Source organism: Salminus brasiliensis, chromosome 12, assembly GCF_030463535.1.
Source record: "Salminus brasiliensis chromosome 12, fSalBra1.hap2, whole genome shotgun sequence".
Classification (NCBI taxonomy): Eukaryota; Metazoa; Chordata; class Actinopteri; order Characiformes; family Bryconidae; genus Salminus; species Salminus brasiliensis.
In genome coordinates this window covers 29,943,739-29,966,903 of record NC_132889.1, presented here as the reverse complement: position 1 = coordinate 29,966,903, position 23,165 = coordinate 29,943,739, and the positions used below count along the sequence as shown (strand labels likewise).

At 40.2% G+C, this 23,165-nt stretch overlaps 1 protein-coding gene across 1 annotated transcript; it reads right to left on the bottom strand.

Annotated features, from left to right (window-relative positions):
* Positions 1-237: 237 nt before the first annotated feature.
* On the bottom strand, positions 238-2,314 carry rprml (reprimo-like). The gene has a single exon (XM_072693703.1). It carries the CDS (start codon positions 2,074-2,076, stop codon positions 1,744-1,746), a length of 333 nt encoding a protein of 110 aa, XP_072549804.1. The 5' UTR covers positions 2,077-2,314; the 3' UTR covers positions 238-1,743.
* Between the last annotated feature and the right edge of the window lie 20,851 nt (positions 2,315-23,165).

Genomic DNA, 23,165 nt, shown 5'->3' with positions numbered 1-23,165 from the left:
AGATTAGGTCAAAAGGTCAAAAACAGAATATCATGTTTTTTTGCAAACATTTATTCAGATAATGTGTTTAACTTTAGTAAAGCTGCTTATTGGTTATATCAGTATTATTCAAGAATGTTTGTAGGTTCTAATAAAAAATATTATATCACATGTGTACAATCTAATATGAGCCTGCAATGCCTACCAAAACCCACCAAAATCCTATCAAAATCTAAACGAGACCTACAAATACAGCAGTACATTTGAAATAGCTTTTTTATTGACACAACATGCTGCACTACTTCAAGTCTCATCATCGTGTACAAAAAACAGAAGAAAGACTTCATGCAGCACTGAGGTTTCATCAGAGAGTGCAGTACAGAAAAGCACCTTGCGCATGCTGAGAGGTGAGCTGAACAACTCCCATTAAGACATACACACACACACACACACACAGCAATGGCGAAGGACGAAGAAAAAAACGTGCAAGCGTCCTCCCACCAGATGAGCGTGCTTTCTGCCACAAGGTAGAGAAATATATGTGTGAACAGCTTAAGAAAAAAAGAAGAAACACCAACGGTGCCAGATGCATAGGCTACATTTACTCCATTAACGTCCATGCATTTTGGAAGAGGCTCAGTAAAAAGAGGACAAGTCTGAAGGACATTCTCTTCTTGAGTTGAGGTAAAAACATGTAAACATAGTTTCACTGGAAAAGGTCGAGAGGCAGGTAACCCCAATGCAACAGACTGCTTCATATAGTAATACGTCAACATCGGTACTGACACGTCAAAAATGACCCCATGCAGAAATCTGATATATTAGAGTATATGAAATCCCCTTTTATCCAACTTAACGCCTCTGTCGTGCAAAAACCTCTGATCTCCAACACGTCAGCTTTACAGGAGAAGGAAAGACCTTGCTAACTTTCAATGGAAGGCAATGTAAAAATGTTTTGGTCCAAATAATTTCTATTGGTCCATTCATTCATCATTATACATCAATTTTGACACAATGCAAAGAATAACTGCCAGTTTTAGATTCTATCAAAAAGTGAACCACAACAAAAATAGACATACAAGGTTTTTGCATGACAATGACATATATGTGCATATATGTATTTATCTACAATAAAATAAATACATATATGACACATATTTTATACATGTGTCCAATATTTGATGCTTACATATATGTAGGCAATATATATGTACATATATTTTCAAATATATGTCAAATCCTTTATGTGATATGTGCATGTATGTATGTTTCTGCCAGTCACAATGATATGTATGAACCATGGATTATTTATGTGCTCAATATATGAATCATATATGTATGTAAACAATATGTATGTACATATAAATATCAGATTTCCATATGGGGCATGAGCTTAATTATACCATCAATCAAATAGAGGCAGCAGTTCTAGACTTCTGCCTCAAACAGAATACAAATGTCATTAATATCAACATAAACCCTCTTGGTTCATGTTTATGGGTGTGTGTGTGTGTGTGGTGTGCGGTTTCTCCACGCGCACACACCATCCATGCGTCCAAAAAAGTTGCAAGTACAAAGAGCTACGTAAACATTCATAAACATCAATACATTCTCATATCTTGCGCGTGCAAAATTGCCCAGCTCTTCTTCTTCTTTGTCCCCATCTAGAAATCCAACCCCCTCTGGACTGGACCCTTTTTTGCGTGTCCCCGTGAACCCTCCCCAGAGCCCGGAGCGCGGAGACCGGAGCGCGCGCCCCTGAGCCTAACTCAAGCCGATCATGACCGCCTCCACGTCCTTGGAGGGTCTCCGCTCCCTCACGAGGAAGTTTATCATGCTCTCGGACTTGATCATGAGGTTGCATCCGAGGAAGAAGACGCCGAAGATGACGGTGAGCGAGAGCACGCACAGCACGGCGATCTGCACCACGCGCGTCACGAAAAGCCGGCGTTCCTCCTGCTCGAGTGCGAGGGACCCGCCGCCGCCGACGCCGCCGTCGCTCGCGCTCACCTCCGTCCCGTTGCCCGCGCAGCAGTCCACCAGGTCCAGCAGCGCGCCGCGCGTGAACGCGGTGCGGTTGAAGAGCGTGCCGTTCATTTCGGGGGGTTGCCCTCAGACCATGCGCTCGCGCCGAGGCTTGGCTCGTTTCCGGTATACAGAAGTTAAGGAATAAGAGAAGGCGGGAAAAACGGGTTTCCGTGAAGAAAAGAAGAGAGTCCTCGTGCAGCGGAAGTTTGTGCAGCTGGAGCTCGAGACCCGAGTGAAGCTGAAATCAAGGGGGTGGGCAAAGTAACTCAGAACTCACAGAAAGGCGCGCGCAGTGGACATCTCATAAACTCACTGTAAGTGTGTGAGCGAGCAAAGGAGGGGGGGGGGGGGGGGGTAAGGAGCTCGTGCATCATAAAACTGTGATTGTTAGCTTTTATATTCCCAAGGTTTCCTGAACAACTTTCTGTTTGACTGTATGACAGTTCTGGAGGTGGGATACACTGATCTCTCTCTCTCTCTCTCTCTCTCTCTCTCTCTCTATCACTCTCTCTCTATCACTCTTTGTTTCTTTCCTCCTTGCCTCCATAATTCTTTCTTTTATTTTTGTAAATTCGTTATTCCTTCCCTCCTTTCTTTAATATTTCCTTCTTTTATTTATTTGTTCTTTCTGCTTTCCTTCATTCCTTCCTTTATTTGTTAATTCCTTTGCTAATTCGTTCTTCCTTTCCTTTTTTTAATTCGTTCCTTCCTTTTTAATCCGTTCATCCTTCCTTTATTAATTCATTCTTTCTTCCTTTGTTAATATGTTCTTCATTAATTCCTTCCTTTGTTATTTTTTTTATTCATTCCTTTTTTCCTTTGTTAATTCATTCCTACTTTCCTTTGTTAATTCGTTCCTCCTTCCTTTTTTAATCTGTTCTTCCTTCCTTTGTTAATTCGTTCTTCCTTTCCTTTGTTAAGTCGTTCCTTCCTTTTTAATAGATTTATCCATCCTTTATTAATTCATTCTTTCTTCCTTTGTTAATAAGTTCTTCATTAGTTCCTTCCTTTGTTATTTTTTTATTCATTCCTTTTTTCCTTTGTTAATTCGTTCCTCCTTCCTTTGTTAATTCATTCTTCTTTCCTTTGTTAATTCGTTTTTCGTTCATTCCTTCCTTTGTTAATTCGTTCCTTTTTAATCCGTTCATCCTTCCTTTATTAATTCATTCTTTCTTCCTTTGTTAATAAGTTCTTCATTAATTCCTTCCTTTGTTATTTTTTTATTCATTCCTTTTTTCCTTTGTTAATTCGTTCCTCCTTCCTTTGTTAATTCGTTCTTCATTCATTTGTTAGTTCGTTCTTCGTTCATTCCTTCCTTTGTTAATTCGTTCCTGCTTCCTTTTTTAATCTGTTTATCCTTCCTTTGTTAATTCATTTTTCATTAGTTCCTTCCTTTGTTATTTTTTTATTCATTCCTTTTTTCCTTTGTTAATTCGTTCCTCCTTCCTTTGTTAATTCATTCTTCTTTCCTTTGTTAATTCGTTTTTCGTTCATTCCTTCCTTTGTTAATTCGTTCCTTTTTAATCCGTTCATCCTTCCTTTATTAATTCATTCTTTCTTCCTTTGTTAATAAGTTCTTCATTAATTCCTTCCTTTGTTATTTTTTTTATTCATTCCTTTTTTCCTTTTTTAATTCGTTCCTCCTTCCTTTGTTAATTCGTTCCTCCTTCCTTTGTTAATTCGTTCCTCCTTCCTTTGTTAATTCGTTCTTCATTCATTTGTTAATTCGTTCTTCGTTCATTCCTTCCTTTGTTAATTCGTTCCTGCTTCCTTTTTTAATCTGTTTATCCTTCCTTTGTTAATTCATTCTTCATTAATTCCTTTCTTTGTTAATTTGTTCTTTCATTTGTTTTTCTTTTGTCTTTTTTTGGTAGTTCTTTCGTTCTTCCATCTTCCCTTTCAGGCATGCAGGATAAGCTTCCCTTACTGGTTAGCTTTTAGTCATGTAGCCCTGGGACAAAACTAAAGACATAATCTTTGAACACCAAGCAGCACAGGAAGCAGTTAATTCTGTACCACATGCAGTCCAGTTAAGGAACAAGGGGTTCAGCAGTTTTGGCAATGGGCCAAAATTGGCCCAGCTGTAGCAGCCATATTTAAGGTTTGTCATGGGATTTGATCGCTGGGCCACATGAAGCCCACATGCCACCTACCATGTGAAACGTCTCTACAGGTTTTCAATTTTGAACCAAAACAGGCTCAGTTGTTGCCAGCTGTGGCTTTGTTCAGGCAAACAAAGTCACTGCCTTCATTCCACTGCAGTATGTGGACCAGATGAAAGCAGTTAGTGTGAGCCAAAACTGAGCCACGACCCGTTTGCTATCTGGAAGGAGAAACTACATTTGTGTGCATTTCTATAAGTCACCTTCTATAAGTCACAACAGAGTTATACCTTCTGTTTCAGTGCCGGCCTTAACAAAGCCTCATCCTCTTGGCCTGGCATCTTCCCTTGAGGGAATCCCCAACACCATCTTAAGGCCTGTTCCATTACTTTATTAGCTCAAGTGAAGTTGATTAGATGAGCTTTCGGGGGTGAGAGATCAACAAGTGTTGATTTGTGACCTAATGCACCTGATGCACAAGCTCAATAGATCCCTGGGTTGTTCATTATTCCCCTCTAGTAGCAAGCTAAATGCTGCATGTCTCAACAGCAACAAAAAGGTGATCCACCATGATTTTAAGTGCCAGTTTAAGCAGTTTAGGCCAGATGAATCAAATACTGTATGTAATGTTATGTGTGTATAATTTATTTACTTCTTTTAAAAATACATTTGCATGGCTAGCTGATTAACATACTGAGGCTAGTGTGAAGTGAGTGTGTAGTGGGTTTCTGTTGAAATCTCTGTTCTTCAAAATCTTGGTTCCCAAACTGCTGCAGCCACTTGTGTAAAATAGACGATGTACTTACAAGTATTAAAACAGGGCCATAGAACATTGGCAACACTAAGCTATAACCTTATACATTATATGTCCAAATGTTTGAGGACACCTCTGTTCTACCATTCTAATAAACGCATTCAGCTACTTTATGCAGCACCCATTGCTGACACAGGCGTGCAAATACTCTAGAGCAGATAAACAAGAACCTATTGGCACCATAGGTTGGCACCAGGCATTAGCTAGAGTGGTATAAAGCCCCCCAGTATTGAACTTCGGAATGGGGGTGCTCCATTCAATACTTTTGGGATGAGCTGGGGAGTTTGGGATGAGAATAGGCGGTGATCATCCAGCATCCTGGTTCCTCTAACGATCTTGGTGCTTGGATGCAACAATGCAATCCTCACAGCAGTGCTCCAAACTCTGGTAGAAAGCCTTCTTCCCTGGACAGTAGAGACAGTTACTCCAACAAAAGCAGGATAAACTTATTTTTAATACACCTGATTTCAGAAGAAACAATGAATGAGCAGGTGTCCCAATACTTTTGTCTATACGTTGTATCTTACACAGTACACAGCGGTCACTTCCTCATCACAACAACTTCTAGATGAGCTACCTTATTCCAGGTTTTACTTCCAACCCAAACTAATACATCTGTTCCAACTAGTTAAGGGACTCTAATTATCTGGATCCACTGGGGTGGTGACTGGTGCTACCAACTGGTGGTAGATCTTCATGATTGCTTATGGTTTAATGTGCTGAAGACTTCAGGGCTGTTTCAAAATATTTCAGAAAGCTCTTCCATCATTTACTCAGTCTAAGCTACAGAGTAATTAAACAAACCCTGAAAATAGATGTAATACTACATAGTTTAGAAAGCTAAAGGCATGCGGCAGTGCAGTGCATGTGGAAGTGAAAATGTCTCAGTGGCAGATCTAAATTAAAAAACAGGGGGCGAAAGGTAATGTTGGCATAACAACAGGAACCTTTTCATCAGCAAATAAGAAAACTTGCAGAAAAGGAACAGTGTAAAGTCACTTGAATTGCTAGGGGCGTAAGGCTACTAGTGGATTTATGTAGATTTAGCTGAATTCTTCTGGGTAAAACAAGCTGAAATTAGATAATAGATATTTAGATTTATAACATGACATTTACTAAAGAGCATAAAAGTGACTGAATTAGCAAGAACCATGACTTGAATACTACAGTAGATAGTTGGGTTAACACAAGCTGATTAAGTCAAACTAACAAACAATATATTGCTGAGATTCACACTCAGTTTATTGATAAGATCTGTTTTTTCATATTTAGAGTTGTGGTTAATTGGTTTATTGAGTTGAGTTAAACTGACTGAGTGACCTGAGTTGTTTCAATGGAATATGGTGACCTGTGAGGTGTACCTTCTTTTTGGTCAGAGCAGGCTTGATAAGTAAAACTCATACCATTCCTTTTGGCCCCTGGCAATGATCTGTTTGCATACTGAGTGTTTTCCCCAACCCCCACCCCCCAACTTTGCTGTGGTTGCTTTGGCTGTGGCTTTATGTTGGTAAATGCTATATTGTTTAACAAGTGTTCATTTAGACACTAATATAGAACTCCACCATTAGCATTTGGTTGGATTTCTGCTCAAACACATTTGATTCTACTCACCTAATAACTGGCAGACTTCACTGGTCTGTTAAAGCAGAAATATCAGTAAACTTTGAATATTGTCAGCTTGCTTGCTTAATTTGATTTAAGTGTGACCTTATGTGATCCTAAAATGAACTGACCAACAGGTTAATAGGAGTTTGCACCGATGGCTAAAATTGTCCACCATGTTGGCAAATTTGCAACCTGAGTCTGTGCAGTAGAAACCAGTAACAGAGCCAGACTTGCCTACTCATTTAGTAGACCTACCCCCTTTTTTCCAACCAAGTGTGTCTCAGACCTCCTTCAGAGATTTTATCCAGCCAAGGCTGTCAATCCTAAGTGTAACCCCGGTTTCTTACGATAAAGCAGAATAATGTTTTTAAAATGTGTCATTAAAATGGATTGTTTTGTCATTGAAACATATGGAGATGGGTGATGGCTTTGCTGTGGTGTTAGGATCCCCTGGTGTCCGTGTGCATTAGAGTTATGATGCCTTGTCCCTATAAATCTGCAAACAGTTTAGTTCAAGTTCAAGTTTCAGGTTTATTTGTCATTTGCGCAATATGTCAGGACATTTATGCATTGAAATGCTTGTGGTGAGGCTCAGGTTGATGCTCTACAGGAGGACAAACTGTATACATACTAAACATATTAAAATAAAGTTATATAAGAATTATATTAAATAAATACAAAATACACACAAAATATACACAAAATACAGAACATTCAAAGACAGGAGGGAGCTGTAGAAATTATTTGATATGTACATTTATGAGACAGGTATAGTCTGAGAGAGAGTGGAGCTAAATATAAATATGTATGCTTATGTCTATTCCTGTTGTTCTCTTCATTCTTCACAAAATCATAGAAATATAAAAAAAAAACCCTGAAATATCATTGGCTTCCTTAGTTCCCAAGTCACGCTCAACCAGGTATGCTGATTAGAGGGCATCAGTTCACTCATTACGATCTCTAATGATCAGAGATAGAAATAGAAATGTTTGGTGCCCCTGGACTTTTGCATTGACACAACACTATCCCACTATACACAACACTATACACACTCTAACAGGCATACGCTGCGATCAGCTACGCATTCACTTTCTTTATTATGCTCATAGAAGAGAAATCAACATTTATAGCCATGTAGCAAGTCAGTCGTACTCGATAGAGAAATGTTAGCCTATGGATGTTTCTCATGGTTGTCCTTCTTGAAATGCTGCCCACTGAGTCATTCATTTATTGGCTTGAGTTAAAGCCCAGAATCCCTGAACAGTAACTTCAACCTAAACTTCTCGTGCTCCTACTTAAGCCAGCAAAATTAACAGGCGTCAGGTTAACAGCCCACATTTGGCTGCTGCTTGACTGACCACGGCTGAGTTTCTTCCCAGCCCGGCCAATTAAAAGATATTAGTCATGTCTTAACTGCTCCCACTCTAGGGGTCTTCAAACTTTATTTGGAGTTCTAGGCTGCCAAAGCCCAATACGCTAGATTTCATTGCCATGTCACACCACTATCTCTTCTTTTACACATTCCCCACAACGTTTCCTTTATAGTCATAGTCTAACTGTGCATCACGCCAGCGGAATTCAGAGAGTTTGGCTTGTTGTTGTCCCGTTAACTCTAACTAAATCTGCCCTCAGAGGAGTTACAGTGGATGCATGCCCATGTTCAACTTAGTTAAGAGATCAACGAGACAAATCAGAGCTTTTTAGTGTGCTGCCATGTTCACCATCACTGCATAAAAGAAGCATAATGCTGCCTTTCTTGTTGGAGTCAGTATTCACGTTGATTTCAACACTCTTAGCACTTTTGTTGATTTGTGTAAACCATGTTAACAGTAAAATTCAACAGATGTGTGATTTACAGTGTTTTCTTGTTCAGATGGGTTATTTGTGACATAAATAAAATACGAATCTATGATTTTTTGGCCTCATTCTTTCCGCATCAAATAAATGCAGAAACAGCTTTTTTCATCTCTATGTTTACAGCAGACACAGTCGATTTTTTGGGTTGACATGAGTTAAACGGCTACAGGTTTAGTTCTTGGACTTTTAAGCTGCAAACATTAACTTAACACAAATCGTTTAAAGTGATGATTTTAGAGTTGATATGGCTGCAGGTCAGATGTCTTGTCTAATAAATGTGCAATTACACAGTGTAATGGTGTAGTCTGCTCTTTTTAACAGTAGTGACTCTTCTACTGGACACTACAATTCTGCTGCGTCCATAAATCCACCTTAATTAATGATGAAATTATGAGGATTTTTCTTTCTATTACAGGTCAGTGGTGCGGCGACCTTCCCAATGTTGATGCCCCTAACGGTCACCGTAGAGACATATGAAGCAGATACGTCTCTGATTGGCTTAGTTCTACCCTGCCCACTTTTCAATAAGCTCCCTAGCCAACATTCTCATGTGGGGCTCACATGGGTGGAACGTGGGCTAGGTGGGTTACAGGTGGGCATGGGCTCTGAAGGGTTTGTACATGTGTTGTTGCTGGGACCCAGTTGGGCTTTCCAAATGAGTCCCATCGTTACCGCCCACCCTCATCTCACATGGGTCCCAACTAGGCCCCATGTGCAGTGTACAACCATGCTTGTGCAGTGTGGGGCCCATGCTTTACCCCTTCTGGTCCAATCACTGACCCTAATGGGACCCTAGTAGGCATCCATTTGTGGGGCCAACATGGAACCCATGAACATACTTTCTAGTTGGTTTCTAGTTGGGCTACATACCATACAGGCCTCACATGGGCATGTTATCTAAGTCCACCTCCACATGATCACTAAAACATGCATTTTTCAAATGTGCTGAACAGATATGAGAATTTAAGGGTGGCCTGGAGGTTAGAGAAGCTGGTTTGATCCCCTGAACCGACAGAACATGACTGAAGTGCCCCTGAGCAAGATACCCAACCCCCAACGGCTATACGGGCCCTGCAGCTAGGGCTGCCCACCACTCCAGGCATGTTTGCTCACTGATCCCAAGTGTATGTGTGCTCTCTAGTGTGTGTAGGTGTGTGTTCACCTCAACACATGGGTTAAATGCAGAGGACAAATTCCTATGTGTGGAGCACAAATGGTGATTGAGTGTTTGTTCTGTAATTAGTCAACTCAAAGGCTAATTCGCCATTTGTGCGTCATCTGACAGTAATCCCTGTGCTGCAACTGGCCAGCTTTATTAATTAAATATATTCGTATAAATATATACAGCTGTTCTCCTGGACCCTGTCGACAGCTTTTTCATTACCGAAGACAATTAAACGGACCAACAATGATTAACACAGGTGTAAACATGAAAGACCTTTCATCGGCTCAAGGAATTAGCTGTGGAGTGAAGAGCAAAAGAATGAGATACTCTGAATGGCGAGTGGAGCTGTGAGCTTTTTTTCCAACCCCCTTTAGTTTGACTGTCAGATCTTCTGCCCTTCTCTGGTGCTTCCTTCAAGACGAACACCTACAAAGATCACAACAAAGATCTGTCCTCCGCTTCCTCTGGAAGATGGCTGATGTCACCGGGGAGTTTTGGCCCCCCGATGCAGATAGCGTATGCATTTATCGGCCTATACTATAAATATAGCTTACAGAGAGCCCACATATAGACACTTCGAGAAGGGTCTCCAACTTGTTCCTTAGCAACAGGCGACCTGTTTGCATGGCGACAGATGGTTAGTTAAGTTATTTTGGTTGGAAAAATGGGAGGGAGGGTATGAGAGAAGGGCTGGAGAGAGAGCGAGAAAGAGAGAGAGAGAGAGGAAGAGAGAGAGGGGGAGAGAGATGGACTGAGAGATGTTTCCACTTAGCTGGGGGAATTGGCAGCCTAGCAACACAATGTAAGTGAAAATGTCCCTTAGCAACCGGATAGGCATTGCCCCACTAACTTACTGTTACACGCTTGCGGTCACTCACTATGACACATAACAACACTCACAAATTACTGACACACTAAACCTTCTGTAAATACACACACTCACATAGTGTGTGATAGTGATTCATTTAATTAAACATGACTCATCATTTTGGACATTTTATGCTCCTGGGCTCCCCCTACAGCTCACACGTTGAGCCACCCCTCCAGGGTGCGTTACACATGCTTTTTTGGACAAGCTAAGAGTTACAGAACCGTCACTGAAAGTGAAAGAAGCATGTTGACTAAAATGAGGTTATGCAGCTTAATGCTTCACCAGAGTTACACAATGGGGCAGTGGTGGCTCCGGGATATCGATAACAGGGTTGTGGGTTCGATTCCCGGGCTTGGCAAGCTGCCACTGTTGGGCCCTTGAGCAAGGCTCTTTACCCTCTCTGCTCCCCGGGCGCTGGAGTTGGCTGCACACCACTCTGGGTGTGTGTGTACTCACTGCCCCTAATACACGTGTGTGTATGTGTGTGTGTTCACTACCAGATGGGTTAAATGCGGAGGACACATTTCGCTGTACAGTGTACACTGTGTACACTGTACAGTGACAAATACATGCACCTTTACCTTTACAATGCATAGATAGCGGTACTACTCTCCTACTCTCACACTACTGCGTTTAGTAAACCGTACACAGTAAAATAGTAGCATAAATAGTAGCGTTAAACTGCTTCCGGATGTGTTGTTATTTGTGCTGAAGATATTTGAGAGAGCGATCAGTTAAACAGTGCAGTCAGAGTTTCGATAACTATGCTATTTAGAGCGGGACATGACGACGCACAACTGTGATTAAGGTCTATTACAGTTCAGTGCATCAACATGATTCTACAGCTGTAATAAAAAGGTAGTGTTATGTTGCTGTTGTAATGTTGCTTAAAAAACCAAGCTGCATTGAAACTGTGGACTTTAGAGACAGATAAAGTACAAGAAACATGTAGAATAGGGACCTACATGCAACTTTGCAGTTGTACTCATGGCTGACACAGATGTGCAAATGCACATACACACACACACACACACACACACACAGCTTGTCTAGTCCCTTTACAGAAGACAATAGGACTTTCTGGAGCAGATAAACATGAACCTGTTGGGCTATAGAGGTATAAAGCCCCCAGCATTAAGCTGTGGAGCATTGGAATTGTGTACATCCTGTCGGTTCTGGACACAAGGCTGCTTGTCTCACTTTCAGGTCACAGCAGATGACTGTATATTCTTAGAATATAATGGAAGTTGTGGAGTTTAGGAGTTAGAACTGAAATGAAAGTGGTTCTTCTGTAGCACCACTCCAAAGAACTTTTTATCACCCTTGTGTTTAAGTTTAGCTCGTATTTTTAAGCAATAGTTTGGGCTTTTAAGGAAGCACTCTGCCAATGGGTTTGTTGATCCCTTTGATAGTAGGATGATCTTGTTAAAAGACATTGTAAGTTATTGAAAACAAAAAAAAACCTTGCTCAAGAGCCCACAAGAGCAAATCTAGTGCTTAAAAAGCTTTAATGCCCTTTAGTTTTTAATGTTGTTTTGGGTAATTGAACTCTTTGTAAAAGGCCCTAAGAGACCAATTATAGGAATAAGGCTCTAAAAGCTCCAATATATAAGAGGATTCAGCATTATATTAAGCCGGTAATAAAACCAGCTCTTAAGACATCAGGAACCCGATGGAGGGATGCTGAAACTGGAGCAGTAGAAGACATTTACCTTTAGACCCACAATTAAGCTCTTAATAAGGGACAGGCTACAAACAAGAGAGAGAGAGAGAGAGAGAGAGAGAGAGAGAGAGAGAATAAGAGAGAGAGAGAGAGAGAGAGAGAGAGAGAGAGAGAGGTTTCATTACAGTCATTTTTTAAATGGTTTCACTTATTTGAATTTTTTTGAAATGGTCTTGTCCTTGTAAAATCCAATCCCCTCAGATCAGATGCATCACACCTCTGTTCCAGCTCCAGTTTACACCCGCAGCTCCAGGAGAAAGAGAGGAGGATGGAGTAGAAAATGCTGTTCACTCTGTTCTTCTCTCTATGTGAAAAAAAGTGTCAGAAGGAAGCGCTGTTCTTGAAAAGAAGCTCTATACGAGATGATTTTTCACGTTTAGATGTCCAAAGCCATCTTGTGTTTTCCTTCCTCCCTCTCTCTCTCTCTCTCTCTCTCTCTTACTCACTTGGTTGTCATAGTAAATTTCGGTTTCACAGGTTTCCCCGTATTCTTCTTTATAAACCAAGTGACCCAACCAACCACAGGAACCACCTATTAACACCCTAGTTACCACTAAGCAACATTCTTGGAAACCACCTGAAATTTATGATATCACCTTGCAATACTACAACACTCATCTAGCAACCACTTATCAACACCACACCAACCACTCAAGATACCATAACAACCACTTAGGAACACCATAGCAACCACCCAGGATACCATAGCAACCACATAGCAAATCCATTGAAACCACCTGGAATACCATATAGCACCCATATTGTATATGTCTTGTAGTGGGAACCACTTAGCTAGTACCTGTGCAACCATTCTGCATTACATTCAGGAAATGCTTTTCTATTCATTGTTATTGTTATTGTTATTATTGCCTAGATTTGCAACGAGACAGACAATTTGAGCAGCAGGTAGTGTGTGTGTGTGCATTTATTAAAGTCAGTGGTTCCACAGCAAGAACCATGTGAACTTAAAGAACCATTTGAACTAAATGTTTCCTCTGTATCAATTGTATGAGGTATTTTTACTCTTACTCGGTAAAAGAACTGCACTTCTGGGGTTTCTTCTCTTTTGGGAACCATAATTTGTTTATTTTGGCCTGTTTCTATGCCCCCCCCCCCCCCCCCCCGTTCTATCTCTAAATAGTGCTGTAATGAAATAACCCCATGAGCTCTAGCAAAGCTGCATTAGCAATACAGCACAAGTCAAAAGAACAGAGGGGTGTCGCAGTGAGACTGTGTGTGTATCAGTGTGTGTGTGTTTAACAGGGAATGGGACTTCACTATGAGCTGGCAAAGACCTCCGAGCTTTAATTTATTTAGTTTGTTCAAAGTAGCCGTAAGAAGTCTTATCATCAGCTACAGTACAGCGCAGCTAGCCTGTGTTCAACGTCCAATTTAGACTAAATCAGACTCGCCCCACTGACTTACAACAGAGAGAGAGAGATGAAACACTAAGACTAATTGTTTATTATAAGGACTATAATGAGTGTAATTGTGACTGTTGTTGTGGTTACTGTTGCTGGGATTGTTGTTGTCATGGTGTGCTGTTATTGTTAAGTCACACTAATACCATGAGACAAACAGAAAAGGACGTAAAGAAAGATGGTGTTCCTAATCCTCGTGTCCGTGTTGCATATTTATTTGATGCTCACATTGCTCTCCTCTTTTATCTCTGTTTTTCTTTTTATTAATTTTCATTCACCTAATTAACATCATTACAATTCAAACATACATTATTTATAACTCAGGTTAACACATACTGTACAGTGCTGGCAGCATATATATGTATATGTGTGTGTGTGTATGTGAGACAGATGAAGAAATAGAGAGAGAAAGATGTAGAGAGAGAGAGACACCGAGAGATAGAAACAATGAGAGAGAGAGAGAGAGAGAGAGAGAGAGAGAGAGCGAAAGAGGGGTAGAAGGAGGGGATAGGATGGAGAGAGAGAGAGAAAGAGCGAAAGGGAGAGAAAAGGAGGTAGAAGGAGGGGGAGCGACAGACTGGGGTGGGAAAAGTAGAGAGGGGGATAGAATGAAGGGGAGAAAGTTGGAAACAGGGAGAGGTGGGCAAAGAAAGATGTGGGGAGAGATAGAGATTGAGGGAATATAAAGAGAGAGGGAGAAAGGCAGAGAGAGAGACAGGGAATTCAGAGTGAGAGATCAGTGTTACTCTTTGTGTGTTTAGCTCAATCCGTTTTCATTCAAGAGTGAAATTCTGTCTATGGTCAAAGATCAGCAGCTCCCATAGCCCTCATTCTAAATGGCTGTTATGAGCTGTTAGCCCCTACTGACCTTAAATCGGCTATATAGTCCCAAACACATCCTGAGGCTGTGTGTGTGTGGGAGAGAAAACGAGAGAGATGTAAGGTTGTGAGTTGTCAGTCTAGTGAAGTCTAGTGAGGTAATGAGTGCAGCAGAGTGCCACAAACACACACAATGATCAGCTTTCTCCAGTTCATCAGCACCGCTGTCAATAAAAACACTTTCAGCTCTGTTTTCATCAACTGACAATTATACATAAATGACTCAAGAGTCCATCATTTGTCAGGTGCATTAGTTATCTAGTCATGCATCATATTTAGTTATGCATCATATTTAGTCGTGCATCATGCCTGATGCTACTGTATTATAAGAGACGGCAGCAGCGCACCCTCTTATCTCCAAAATAGCAACCTCCTTAACTTTTAAGACAAGTCAATGTAAAAAGACTTTATTTTGAGTCATTTTTGAGCATTTCTATTGGTCAAAACAGCTAAATTGAAGATGCCAGGTTTTTAAATGACAGGGACATCATGATACATAAACTCACTGAAAAACAATGACTATTAGACATATGCTTCAACTGTCACAAAGCTCAAAAAATGAGGAAATATCCGTTTTAAACTGGCAGAAAAACACCATCACTCTGCATTGTTCCCAGCTAACACATCCTTGCGGGGCCTGTATGGGTAACCCAACTGGAAACCAGAAAGTTTTGTTCTGGGATTCTACATTGGCCCCACATATGGATGCCCACTACACTCAGTGATGGGATAAGGAGGGGTTAAACAGGGGCCCCATCTAGGTTGTACACTGCACATGGGGACTAGATGGGACTGGTGGGCTGTAACGATAAGGCTCATGAAGGAAACCTAATTGGGCCCCAGTAAAAACGCATGTACAAACCCACTCAGAGACCATGCCTACCCAGAACCCACTCAGCTCATGTTAGCTGGGTTGTCATCCCTTTTAATATGGTCTTTTTGTAGCGTCTGCATAGAAGAAAAAACCCTGAAAGCTGTGAAACTTTATTGAGAAGCCAGGCAGAAGGAGTCGATTCATGAATCAAAGAGTGCAGTGAATCACAAGCAATGACTCACGTATGTGGTAACTGACCAAAATATGCACTTAGCATGCCAAAACGGCACCTAGCTAACCAAAGACATGCAAAACACATTTAGATAACAGAAGTGCAGGTCTGAACACTTGGATTAACCATGAAATATCCACTACAGCCGCTACCCAGAGTTCCCCTGCAGCCACGGTTTTCATAAACACGGCCCAACTAGCAGCAAAAATTACTGAGGGAAAATTGGGAAGGTTATAGAATTAGCCGCTAGTCTTTGTAAAGGTTTGCTCTGAAATACTTAAAACAATAATGTCATTATTACTTTAAGTTTCTGTATCTAAGGTCTGTGTAACGCTTATATTATTGAATGTTCCAATTAAGGACATTGAGAAAGCAGTTAAGGTAAGGTGCACGTATTTGTCACTGTACAGCGAAATGTGTCTTCCGCATTTAACCCATCTGTGGTAGTAAACACACACACACACTCGTGAACTAAGGGCAGTCAGCACACATACACCTAGAGCGGTGGGCAGCCAACTCCAGCACCCGGGGAGCAGAGAGGGCCTTGCTCAAGGGCCCAACAGTGGCAGCTTGCCAAGCCCGGGAATCGAACCCACAACCCTCTTATCGATATCCCGGAGCTCTAACCGCTGAGCCACCCTTTCAAACCTGCTGTTCTTCCTGACACTACCCGATCAGTGGCACCTGCCCGATTTGGACTCCACATGCATAGATTTTCATGATTACACACTAGTCATATTTTACGGTACTGCCGTATTGTGCATGTGTGTTCATTTACGACAACTTCGGGAAACTTCAGTTTATGATACACAGTGCAGAGCTGGTTGTGATATTCACCCATTAAAAGTTTAACCAGGGATAATACATTAAATATATAAGTGAAATTGAAATGGGCATTGGCCAATTTCACAACCTTTTCCAAATGAATGTAGAAAGTGAACAGCACAATTACACATAAGTGAATACGACCACACAGGGTCAGATGTTCCCTCACTGTAAGTTTAGTTTGTAATCATGAATAACAGCAGCAGATTTATGGTGTGATGACTTCATTACCTCAGCCTTCGTACACACAGATCCTTTAATGCCCCTTCACCTCGCTCTCTCCAGCCTAATTCCAGCACACACTGATGCCAGTAACTAAGCAACAGGCCAGGAATGAGAGCAAGAAGAAGAGAGAGAGAGAGAGATGCTCATTGTCTGGTGGTCTGGTGTTCACTTTCTCTGCATTAATCCAGTCATCCCCTCATCCACTGTCATTCCCTGTCTGTCTGTCTGTCTCTCTTTCTTACTTTCTCCCTCCCAACTCTGACGTTTCTGTAGGAAAGCAGGGCATCCTCTCATTACAGAACACTGTCTATTTTTTATTTGCTTTGTTTGTTTTTGCAAAATATTTCAGTCCCAAAATCATTCCTCATCTTCTTCACATATCCTTTGCCTGAGCCTATAGAACATGTGTCTACAGAACTATGTACTGTAGATACAGAACTGAGTAGATACAGAACTGTGAAATTATAGAACTGTGTAAATACAGAACTGTGAAATTATAGAACTGTGTAAATACAGACCTGTGTAGATACAGAACTGTGTAGATACGGACCTGTGTAGATACAGAACTGTGTAGATACAGAACTGTGTAGATACAGAACTGTGTAAATACAGAACTGTGTAGATACAGAACTGTGTAGATACAGAACTGTGTAAATACAGAACTGTGTAAATACAGAACTGTGTAGATACAGAACTGTGTAAATACAGAACTGTGTAGATACAGAACTGTGTAAATACAGAACTGTGTAGATACAGAACTGTGTAGATACAGAACTGTGTAAATACAGAACTGTGTAGATACAGAACTGTGTAAATACAGAACTGTGTAGATACAGAACTGTGTAGATACAGAACTGTGTAAATACAGACCTGTGTAGATACAGACCTGTGTAGATACAGAACTGTGTAAATACAGAACTGTGTAAATACGGACCTGTGTAAATACGGAACTGTGTAGATACAGACCTGTGTAGGTACAGACCTGTGTAGATACAGACCTGTGTAGATACAGACCTGTGTAGATACAGAACTGTGTAGATACAGAACTGTGTAAATACAGAACTGTGTAGATACAGAACTGTGTAAATACAGAACTGTGTAGATACAGAACTGTGTAGATACAGAACTGTGTAAATACAGACCTGTGTAGATACAGACCTGTGTAGATACAGAACTGTGTAAATACAGAACTGTGTAAATACGGACCTGTGTAAATACGGAACTGTGTAGATACAGACCTGTGTAGGTACAGACCTGTGTAGATACAGACCTGTGTAGATACAGACCTGTGTAGATACAGAACTGTGTAGATACAGAACTGTGTAGATACGGACCTGTGTAGATACAGACCTGTGTAGATACAGAACTGTGTAGATACAGAACTGTGTAAATACAGAACTGTGTAGATACAGAACTGTGTAGATACAGACCTGTGTAGATACAGAACTGTGTAGATACGGACCTGTGTAGATACAGAACTGTGTAGATACAGAACTGTGTAAATACAGAACTGTGTAGATACAGAACTGTGTAAATACAGAACTGTGTAGATACAGAACTGTGTAAATACAGAACTGTGTAGATACAGAACTGTGTAGATACAGAACTGTGTAAATACAGAACTGTGTAGATACAGAACTGTGTAGATACAGAACTGTGTAAATACAGACCTGTGTAGATACAGAACTGTGTAGATACAGACCTGTGTAGATACAGAACTGTGTAAATACAGAACTGTGTAGATACAGACCTGTGTAGATACAGAACTGTGTAGATACAGAACTGTGTAGATATGTGTATGTACAGAACTGAACAAACCTGAACTAAAACTAGTTAGTGGTCGGCTCAGTGTGGGTTCAGTACCCTATTTCACTAATCTGCCACTGTTATTCCTTTGAACAGGGCCCTTTACCCTTTTTTGCACCTGGAGTGTTGGAGCTTGGCTGATGCAGTATGAAAGTTTTAAAGGCATGGAGAAGTTCAAAGTAAGACAAATACAGAATTGAGGTTTGAAGAACACAGGATAGCAAAACACTAACACATTAGAAGTAAGAGGAAAAGTGCAATAAGGTAGATACTAATACGTATCTAACAGAAAATGAAGACCCCAATCAGCAGGCTGAAGCAGATTTACCTCCACTGGATTTAAACCCCACAAAAGAACACCATTCAGTCCTATCGCTTACTGCAACATGATATACCTTAAAATAACAGTTTCAAAGCATTATGATGCTAAACTGACCTGTACTTGGGAGAGAGGCATGTCTGTCATTGCCAATCCAGGCAGACACTCTGTTACTGCACTACAGAAGGCTGCACGAGACTTCTTGCAAGAACCTCTCACATACTGCTGTGTAACCATATTTATGGAAACCCATTAATATAGTAATATTACTTTACCCTGTCAGTCCTCATGTTTCTTTTTATGATGTCTGAGAAGCCAGACGCCAAATCACTAAACACAAAACACATCAATCAAAATGAAAACACATGCACTACATTTTTCGTACGTGCTGCAAATTCACAGACATTATACAAAATCACAAACACTTTCATCAAAATGACAACGCATGCGCTCCATTGAACAAACCCACAGCAATTTCACAAATTCAGAAAACAAATGCAGCTCCAGAAAGGCTGCAAATACAGTCACGACAGAACAGAAAGTGTTGCTTCTGGAGGACACTTTAAATGGACTGGAACCCCGAGGCTGTGTCCCATACCACACACTGCCACAATAGCTCATATGTAAATGTTGTTCACCACCATTAGAAGTGCATTCATTAGCATAGTATGCAAAGTACAGAAGTGTGTGATTTGGGATGAGCTTGAGGCTATGTGATATGTGGAAAGAACTGCATGTTTACTAACTATGATTACCATGGTTTTAACATGGGCTTATGACAGAACCAACGACTGACCTCTTCGTGCTGGGTTCTTATACTGAAATCGATCTATTTGTGTTTAAAAACTTCCTGAAGGCTGAGAGGACCCAATAGGACCCAAATTGTTCAGTTATAGCCAACAACATGGCAGGAAGTTATAAAGTAAATAAAAGTGATGTTATATAGGCTTTATAGGCACTCAGTGCTATTATTACTACAAGATTTCATGTTTTTCTACATTGATGCTGATGGCTTTGTCTGAAATAGTCCACTCGTTTATTCATTCACTAATTACTACATAGAAGATTCTACATAGAACACTACATGGAGCAGTAGTAAGGAAGACATGTTTTTCACTTTGTTACTGGTGCTGTCTGTGTTGCGATTTGCAGCTTTTCTGAAGTTACACTTATTTTCTGTATTTGCAGAGTATCTTTGAATTTGTCACAGGTTTCACAAAGGTAGCGCTGTATTTAAAGTGTTTCCGATATTGTATGGCGTCTGTGAATTTGCAGAGCATTTGAAAATATATAGTGCTGTGATGTGCTGTGATTTTGATTATTTTTTCACGTCAGGTACCGGCTATGTATTTTGCAGGTCATTAACAAAGGCCTGTTTATAGCTGTCCACAAGGGGAAGCTCATAGCATTATTTGATTTTAGTCAGATTGGCAAGACAGGCTTAGAATGGCACACACAAGAACTGCACTGACCATTCCTCTTACTAAGTTAACAGCTTTCCCATTTGCATATTGGGCACGTCCTCACGGTAAGCCAACAACAATGTGTAGTCGTCCCCACCAGGATACCTACATAGATATTGGTTCTGCTTTATATAATGTCCAGATAGCTGCCCTATCTGGCCTCAGTGTTGAACGCTGTAAGAGTAAGTTACCTTTTTGAAATAAAATATTAAGGAAGGTAAAATTGAAGTAAAAGGTAAAATGGCATTCTCCATCAATTTTCAATTATGTTAACTCAATAGATGCAATTAAAGTACTGTAACTTCTTGAGTTATTTCAACCTAATTGTGACTACGGAAAATATATTGATTAAGGTATAATTGGAAAATTCGGCTTGTACTGAGTCAGAAAATTAACTTGAGAAAAGTTCATAAAATGAACTGGAACAAATGTTAAGAAATAATGTATGAATTGGTTTATTAAAAGGAAATATAAATATACTTACATATTAGAATCTAAAAAAATTGTTACAGTTAAAGAAAATTGTTTCACTTCATTAAAATATATTTTTTTGTCTTTGAATTAAGAAATATTTAGACTGACATTAAATCAAAATGAATATATGTAGGTCTAAAATTACAAGTATTTTTTTAAGTTGGTCCAAAGTATCTTTTTTTTAGTGTATGGCTGAATAATAATGTCTTAAAAATGTCTTAAAATGGAATAAACACCACATTAAAAACAGATGTTTTATGGCTATCAGAGGCCATGTAACCAAGAATGGTCTTGATCTGCTTGTGTTTTTATTGTATAATATTTGAACTGCTAGTGCAGCCATTCTCACTCTGAATCATCGCACAAAGCTTTGTGTCCTCGACTCTCTAGACTACATGCTGGTGGTTTTACTATGAGGAAAGCTTGATCTCACAAATGCTTTCGGAAATTCCTCCTGAACATTGGTGTGAAATGAAGCTTATCTAACAGTGAAAGCAGCGAATACTGAAAGGAGCTGAAACACCACCAAATGTGAGCTGCAGTAACATTCGCACACACCTCGAGCGAGTGGTAAAGTAAAATGAGTAAAATCCACATGCAGATGCAACCAAAGGGCATCCCTGAATGGAATGTAGGGAGAAATGTATGTTCCTACATGTGCAGACATGTGTGTCCCAGGATCAGACGGAGCAAGCTGCTCGGAATGTGGAAATGAGACTACAGTCTTTTACGCAGAGACCTTAAATTCACATTTTTAGCTCATCGCTGCTGTTTTACTGTCCACACATAGGCTACAGCAGAAGGAATGTGTGGCATTTAGGGGTATGAGCCATTTTAGGCTATGCTGATTGCTTTGGCTCAGATTAAAATCACACTAATTATACAGACCTTCCTGTGTTACAATGTTAACCATGTTTTTACTCCTCTGGGCTTTACCCATATCAGTCACACAACAACAACCAGAAACTCCAGAAAGGCCTACAACTTAACTCCCAGTCTTTTGGGTCTGGGTTGTGGGTCAGTGCTTTAATGCCCCACATTCAAGCCACACTAGTTACATATTGGTATCATAGCAGTTACTGAATAACCGGTCTTAAAACCTAAAGAGTTCAAGGGGTTAACAGAATCATAACACAATCTGAAGAGACCAGATAAATAGGCTACATATAAGGCATATCATATGTGTATAATAGCTAATAGCACTGGTCTGATAACCAAATACCAGGAGTCCTGAAGATACCAGTGAGACAAAACCTGGTTTAATACATTTACATTTATGGCATTTAGCAGACGCTCTTATCCAGAGCGACTTACAAGGTTACTCGTATTACAGAGGAGGGTCAGTGTAGTGTTAGGAGTCTTGCCCAAGGACTCTTATTGGTGTAGCGCAGCATAGTCACCCAGACCGGGAATCGAACCCCAGTCTCCCACATGGTGTGGTAGCTCAGTGGCAGGTAGTGGTGTTATCTGTTGCGCCACACCAATATTTTAATATCAGCGCCAGACACTATTCACTACTCAAATATGACTGTAATGACTAATTATTGATCAGTTTGCTAGTAGTTGTTGTAAACAGGCATTAAAATATGGAAATTCAACCATAGCTACTGAAGAACCCACAAACAGCCGAGACCATAAAAGGTGCAAGTTATGTCATGGAGAAATGATTTTTCTCATTTCTCATGTATTATTTTACATATATTTCTCATTTATAATATTTTTATTTATTCATATTTTATATATTATATACTTACCAACACTTAATTTGAATTGTAGTGATAACAATACACCATTTACAGTGTTTTATATCATCTGATTCAGTATCAACTCACTAATACCAAGTAATAAAACAATGATTAGATGTTGTGTAGATTTGTAAATATCTCCACACATTATGTTTTAATGTTTTTACTGAAAAAAAGATTTTGAGTGAATATTCAGAACAGAAAGGCCATGAGTTCATTATTATTTTAATAATTAAATCGTTTTAAATCATTTTCTAAACCATTTGATCACATAGTCACAATATATATTTTAGTATTTTTCTTTAGAAAACATTTGTCTAAAGATTTAAATGCCAAATTAACTTATATAAACGTGGCATTTCTGAGGACTTGACATTTCTCAGAGGTCTTCAGCTCTTTTCTGAAAGTCTGAAAACAGTTGAAGGGTTTTTGGAAGCAGCGGTGTGGGCGGGTCTCTAGAGCGTTACTCCCGCTCTGATTGGATCAGCTGGATGAGGTAATTCTTCTTCTGATTGGTGGCTGGGCAATGACAAAGCAAAACGATAGGTGGAAAAACATGGCCGACGATCTGTAAGCGCTAAGTACATATACACGCAATGCAGCCGACGGTGGAGATGTTGTGTAGATCCGTGCTCGCATTTCACAGGGAAACAGGCTCAGGAAAGAGCCGCTGCTCTGGTTTACGGTGGGATTTAAAGTCTGTAAAGGTGCAGAAAGGCTGAAACACAGAGAGACCTTAAACTGAAACACGGCGGTGGTCTTTAAATGGTTAAATGTGGCCTAAAAAAACTGATTTAACACATAAATGCGAGTTAAAA